Source organism: Ictalurus furcatus, chromosome 25, assembly GCF_023375685.1.
Source record: "Ictalurus furcatus strain D&B chromosome 25, Billie_1.0, whole genome shotgun sequence".
NCBI classification, from domain to species: domain Eukaryota; kingdom Metazoa; phylum Chordata; class Actinopteri; order Siluriformes; family Ictaluridae; genus Ictalurus; species Ictalurus furcatus.
This window is the reverse complement of record NC_071279.1, coordinates 7,999,795-8,006,036: the sequence shown is the minus strand read 5'-3', so window position 1 is coordinate 8,006,036 and position 6,242 is coordinate 7,999,795. Positions and strand designations below refer to the sequence as shown.

Sequence of the window (6,242 nt, the reverse complement as noted above, 5' to 3'; positions counted from 1 at the left end):
GGACCAGTTTAAGATTCATAGTGATTATTACAATACAGCATCTCAAACAGGATGTTACACATTGCGTCAGACCAAAGAAAAATGTCCAACACATCCTAATCCCAGATCCTAATGGAATTGGACAACTTGTCATTATGTGCTTGTGTTTGATTTCAAATGAGGCTAAAAAAGAATCGAGAAATACATATAACCGAGACGGATTTTCTCAAATGTTAAAATATTATTATAATAGTAGAATAAGAATAAGAATAATCTAAATGATAAGAAGCGACATTTGATGTGAATATCATGAGTGCGTATAGTACAACGCCAGAGAACGCATTTTGTCCGTTTGTGGCGTTTTGAACAAAGCTGGACACAAGAATTTCCTTAAAGCTGTTTAGGAATATTATTGAACTGAAACCGCATACTGTAAACAACAGTGAAGCATCATTCCAGTGATAACCTGCAGGCTAATTTTCGGACCCCATTTGTGCAGTCCATTACAGTACCTGGTAAATGAGTTCCTATTGTGAAGAGGAACAGAAAGAAAAAAGAAAAAAAAAAAAACCGACACGGCAAAGGGAAGACTGGTTGAGTTTTGCAGACGAAAATCCAATTATGATAATGAGGATAATGCGTATCCTTATCATTAGCAGTAATAATAATAATAATAATAATAATAATAATAATAATAATAACAATAATAATAATAATAATAATAATAATAATAATAATAATAATAACAATAATGCGTGTTTCGGTTCTTATTGTACTAATACAGGAAAAGGTATAGCCTACATTCATAAATTGTTTAATATTTAACATTAAGAAATTATATATTATGATTGGTTTAAGTTAAGTTTTTTTTTTTTTTTTTTTTTTTTTTTTTTTTTTTTGTTACACCCCCCTCCTTCTCATCCCGTCCCAGAACTTTTTAAGGCTTTTTGTTCCCGTTGGGCTTGAGAGGCCATCATTACCGCTGATTAGCGCTGAACAGTTTGACAGCCTTATTGACTGCCAGGAACACTCTTTTCAGCTAACCTCTCCGCTTTTGTCCCTGCACAAATTCAATGAGCTTCTCTCTTCGTTCTCCTACTTCGACTGTTCCTCCATTTATGTCGCAGTGACAATTAGTTTGCCACAGCTTGCTACCCATTCCAGTAACAAAAGGGACATAAAAGAAGCTCTTGCTGTGTGTTATGACTTAGGCCTATGTCAGTGAGAAATAAACCACACGCATAATTGAACCTGAACTTCAGCATAGGAAGAATAAGGGATGATAATACGAACTTTTGTCGCGACATTGCTTATTCTCTGAACCAAGGTTATATGACCAGTCGATGTTTTACAAGCCTATACGTTGGATAGTGGTAAACTGTGAACTTTTCTAGATTTCTGCAGGTCTTTAGATGCCGTTACACAAACGAAAGAGTTGCTTTTGTGGACGAGTTGCTCAGAATTGTTGAAGTACTAAACGAATTAGCACAACTAGGGTGAACTGCCAGAGTAAATATGGTGAGCTATACTAAAAATTATGTTAGATAAAAAAATATTCCTGTGCATTAACATCTGGTAATTGAATCCATTAGTAATATAAACCTCATATTAATTAGGTCTGAGTAACAGTGTAGCGTGTTAGTCACCAGTGTTTAATAAATCCCAGTGTTCATTTGAAAACAGTGTAGTTTCACCCTTCTCAAATGTAGGCTACATTACGGTTTTAACAATGGAGATTTTTTTTCTTTGCTTTTCAAATGCTTTTCTATACCTTTCCAAATACTCATGATGTAAAATACTGGTATCACATGTTATTTCTTTCTTATACACCAACAATTTATAAAAAAAAAAAAAAAGAAAAGAAAAAAGAAAGAAAAAAAAAGAAAGAAAAAAAATCATTTTATAGAAAAGAATCCGTACGTTGTAACCTGAATTGTTTCGAATAAAGAGAAGAGGATCCAAGAAAGAAAGCATTAACGATCTGCTTCTAACAAAATAGCAAAACATGAAAAGAATATCCCAAGAATGACAGAGCCTACAATTTGTGCGTGAGGCTTATGGAATTTCTATTAGTGATGTGTATTCAGTCTTCTCGTTTTGAAACCGAGGCGCTGCGCCCTTTGGCTGACCTTCTACTGTCAGAGAGAATTAGGAAGCGCAACGCCAACAACGCTGCAGTTAACACGAGCAGACACGCAGTAAGGTATCACCACTACGGCCCACATTTATCCATTAACGCCCGTGCATGAACCACACACCATTTAAACATGGACACCAACAACGCCGAGGCAATGGTTCCACTAATCTACCCGTCTAAACAAAGAGTCGGATTTATAGCATTCACGGAACAGATCTGAGCATGCACTGTAATCGTTTTGACTAATAAAGAGTTTAACGAAACCCGTATCATGAGGCGTTTAAGTCACATTAATTGAACTATGTATGTGTTGCCTAGTTTGAAATACCAGGCAAATAATTAAGGCAAGAGAAATGACACGGTCGGTTTCCATAAAATAGAGTAAATTCAAGTCTTTACAATGTTTGACAAAGACAAGGTAATTAATTTGGGTGATTACACACGAGTGCAAGTAATAATAAATAAATAAATAAACAAACAAACAAACAAAAAAACACGTAAGGCTAAATAACTGTCTTGCTTTCATATTTTAAGAGTGGCAAGCACCATCAATAATAATAATAATAATAATAATAATAATAATAATAATAATAATAATCTGAAGTATTAATGACAATACGTCTTTGATCATAAAACATTTTATTAACTTAACGTCCTTAATTAATTCAAACATATGTCCACTATTCATCGCACTCTAAAAGCCCAACGATTTACACCAAAAACGACCGGACTTGAAATAAGCAAGCAAATCAACGTTTCTATTAGAGCCACGACTTTTAATACGTAAACATCTTAGAAAAAATGTCGACTCAACATGAAGTCCTTCTGAAAGCAAACAAAAAGGTTGTCGTTTTGCGTTGTTCATATTTCTCCGATGTATCCGATTTCGATTTATGTAATTTGACAGGAGGATCTCATCTTTCTTTCTGCCTCTCTGTCTATCTATTCCCCCGAATCTCTTCGTGTATTTCACACTTGGTTATGGAAAGAAAAAAAAAAAAAGATAAATAGGCCTACATTTTTTTTTTAAAAGATAGAGCATTCCGTTTATCTTTGGCTGTTTTGACAGCCATCCAATAACAACAAAAACATAGCCTTTAATACGTTAAGGCAGGCACCGATGTGCTTGTTTGTCTTGATGATTGTCTGTCTCCAATTCCTTCGTTAATGTGTTAATTTTTGCGTGGTGCTCCCGCGGGGAGGCTCGTGCCGCGGCGTTAGATGTCACATTCGCTGTCACTCGACGTGATGGAGATGGCGGAAGCAGCAGCTTGACTTGACAGGCCGGCTTCCGGGCTGGACGCGTTACCGAGCCGATCCGCGGCGCCGTCCTCAGCCGTAACCGAGCCGTTAGTCAGCACCTGCTGTTGTAACCTTTTCGGAGGAATAATAAAGGTTTAGATTTGTGCCAATACGCGCGGATAACTCTTTTGGTAAATAATAATAATAATAATAATAATAATAATAATAATAATAATAATAATAATAATAAGACATAAAATATAAATAAATAAATAAATAGTGCAGCCTGCAAGATATGCCTCAATTCCCCAAGGGTCAATAGGTTTAGCGCTAAGCATGTTTGTATGAAGACACGCTGATGCAGAATGATGTAAGACAAAGTAAAACGTCATGCACGAGCAGGATGCCCCGGAAGAGCTCAGTGTATCAGAGCTATTGCATTCCTATATGCATTACCGCCTGCATTAAGCAACAAAAGATTCGGCAACTGCACCGATTTGGAACAAAGAAATCATAATGCAAACAAAACAACCGCGTAGCACCTCAGTAAGAGTAATATTTAATATCTATTTAATGGTCGTAATGGTGACAAAAATAACCAGACTACAGCTATAGGCAGTAATAAAATAAAAACTGGACGTTGATGTTTTTGATTGGCTAGCGCATAAGCTATATGCCATCTATTTATATCTCTTGCGGCCTTTTCAATTTTCATAACACAGAAACGAGAGTCTCTAAAAAAATTGAAATAGGCCAATGTGCATTAGATTAAATATTAGAATATTAAACCTTTTCATGCTATCACTTATACTATCAGGTTATTAAATAATGTGTATTTTATTTAAAATAGCATAAAGTAGGCTATGTCTTTAGTTTATGACAACAGCGTCCGTATATCCGTATATCGGTATAGCCGATATGACAAATTTTTAATATGTTAAAATACGAGAGTTTCAATAATAATAATAATAATAATAATAATAATAATAATAATAATAATAAAATAGGCAATCGTCTCAAATGTGTAGCCTGCATGGATGAGCTTAAAAACTATTTTATTGCCTAATATATCTGCACAAGAGGCATGTGCTTATTTATTAGTTGAAGAACACACCTGTTCTTCGCGGCTGCTGCTCTGTCCCTTTGTCTTCGGTTTTTAAACCAGTTGCCCACTTGAGTAGGAGTAAGTCCCGTGGCTTGTGCAAGCTCCCTCTTTTTGCTCGGGTTCGGGTAAGGGTCCTGTAGATACCATTCCCGCAGCAAATGTCTGGTCCTTTCTTTGAAGCAGTGCGTCTTTTGTTCTCCGTCCCAAATAGTTTTGGGCAGTGGAAACTTCTTCCGCACCCTGTATTTGTCTACCGGCCCGAGCGGGCGGCCCCGGAGCTTTTCCGCCTCCCGGTAGTGCGACTCGAGCCACAGCGCTTGCAGTTTAGAATGAGAGTCTTTGGTGAATTTGTGGTTCTCCAGGATGTGGTAAAGCTCGCGGAAGTTGCCGGTGTGGAAGGCCACGATGGCGCGCGCTCGCAGCACCGACTCGTTCCGGTTTAGTACCTCGCAGGCGGCGGGCGCTACAGGCAGCGACCACAGGAACCGACCGAGGCGCTCGATGTCGCCGCTTTCCTCCAGAGTCTCACACACCCCCGCTACCTGCTGGGGGCTGAAATTCAGCATTGGCAACTGAAACATGAAGACTGCACGTTTTCCCCGCCTCGAGGTGCTCCGTCTTTCGTGCTCGCGCACACTCGTGTCGCGTTATGGTGCGTCTTCGTCTCACTCCCTCTCGAAATGCAGACAGGCAGACAAGCAATGGCGGAGAAGGGAGACGAGCCGTTAGATGATGCTCAGGAGAAATGGATGGTGCCACACTTGGCCGACTGTCTCAGCCTCGGAAGGCGATATGGAGAGCTGGAGTGAGCGAGAATATAGCGCAGGAACGGCGATATTTTTGAGGAGGGGGAAAAGACGCCCTCGCCTTGTCTGATTTTCTATTGGACCTGGCAGATTGGTTGCGTAGTTGCCATGAATTCCTGTCAATCACTGTCAAGCTGTGCCAATCACGTGGAATGGGGTGCAAATAGATCTCAGCACCTTTCAGCACCTCCCAGTGCATTCCATCTTTATTTTTGTGTATACATTTCTTCATTTCATTGTGTTGTGTTTTGGTGTAGACTCTAAAATGTTTATCCAATAGCTTCTGGACAGAATATTGTGTCTTCGGTATAAATCTAGTTTAATCCACAGAACAGCCTGTCTGTCAGAAGCAGATCTCAGCTGTCACACACGGTCTTTTTCATAACGCGGCCCAATACACATGTGAGACGACAGAAAGACTGTCCTTTTGCAGTTCACATCTGAAACGTGGGTAGAAACCACGTCCAGAACTCTTCTACAAGGGAGACGCCGTGAGATTAAAATGACAGAGGAGAATAAACCAGTTCATCTTTCTGGTTTGTGAACCGTGCAAGCAGCGGTCATACATTAACTGGAATGACGTCACATGGAGGATGTAGTGGACAAATTATGGTTCACTCAATTATATATCAAACAAAAGGGCACAGCAGAGAAGGTCGACAGTCAAGCGCAAAACTCATTGGTCAGTGAGATTTAAAGCACACAGTGTACAGAGTGAAGTACAGTGTGTGATGCTATCTGTGATTCATTCACAGCCTGGTATCTACTTATCATTTATACCAGACATAATCTGCTCACCTAGAACATCTAATAGCTACACCAGAACATACACTACTGGCAATTAAGTTCAGCAGATCTGCATTTAGATTGATTTGGTTTTGGTTTAGATTGTTAGGGAAATAAATAAGAGTATCCAAATCCCATAGGCATAGTTCATACTGTGCAGACGCGTGTGCAGAATGGTGTAGCGGTT

At 39.0% G+C, this 6,242-nt stretch overlaps 1 protein-coding gene across 1 annotated transcript; it reads right to left on the bottom strand.

Annotated features, from left to right (window-relative positions):
• Window positions 1-895: 895 nt before the first annotated feature.
• On the bottom strand, window positions 896-5,044 carry six6b (SIX homeobox 6b). Its single transcript, XM_053614676.1, has 2 exons — window positions 4,473-5,044; window positions 896-3,490 (listed from the first exon to the last, which is right to left on the bottom strand). Exons 1-2 carry the CDS (start codon window positions 5,042-5,044, stop codon window positions 3,334-3,336), a joined length of 729 nt encoding a protein of 242 aa, XP_053470651.1. The 3' UTR covers window positions 896-3,333.
• Window positions 5,045-6,242: the final 1,198 nt, after the last annotated feature.

Bases quoted from the DNA above. Each gene is read 5' to 3' on its own strand.
- six6b (XM_053614676.1), bottom strand. From the start codon at position 5,044: ATGTTTCAGTTGCCAATGCTGAATTTCAGCCCCCAGCAGGTAGCGGGG. The intron at 3,491-4,472 runs GTGTGTTCTTCA...TCCTCCGAAAAG, and splicing joins GCAGCAGCCGCGAAGAACAG to GTTACAACAGCAGGTGCTGA.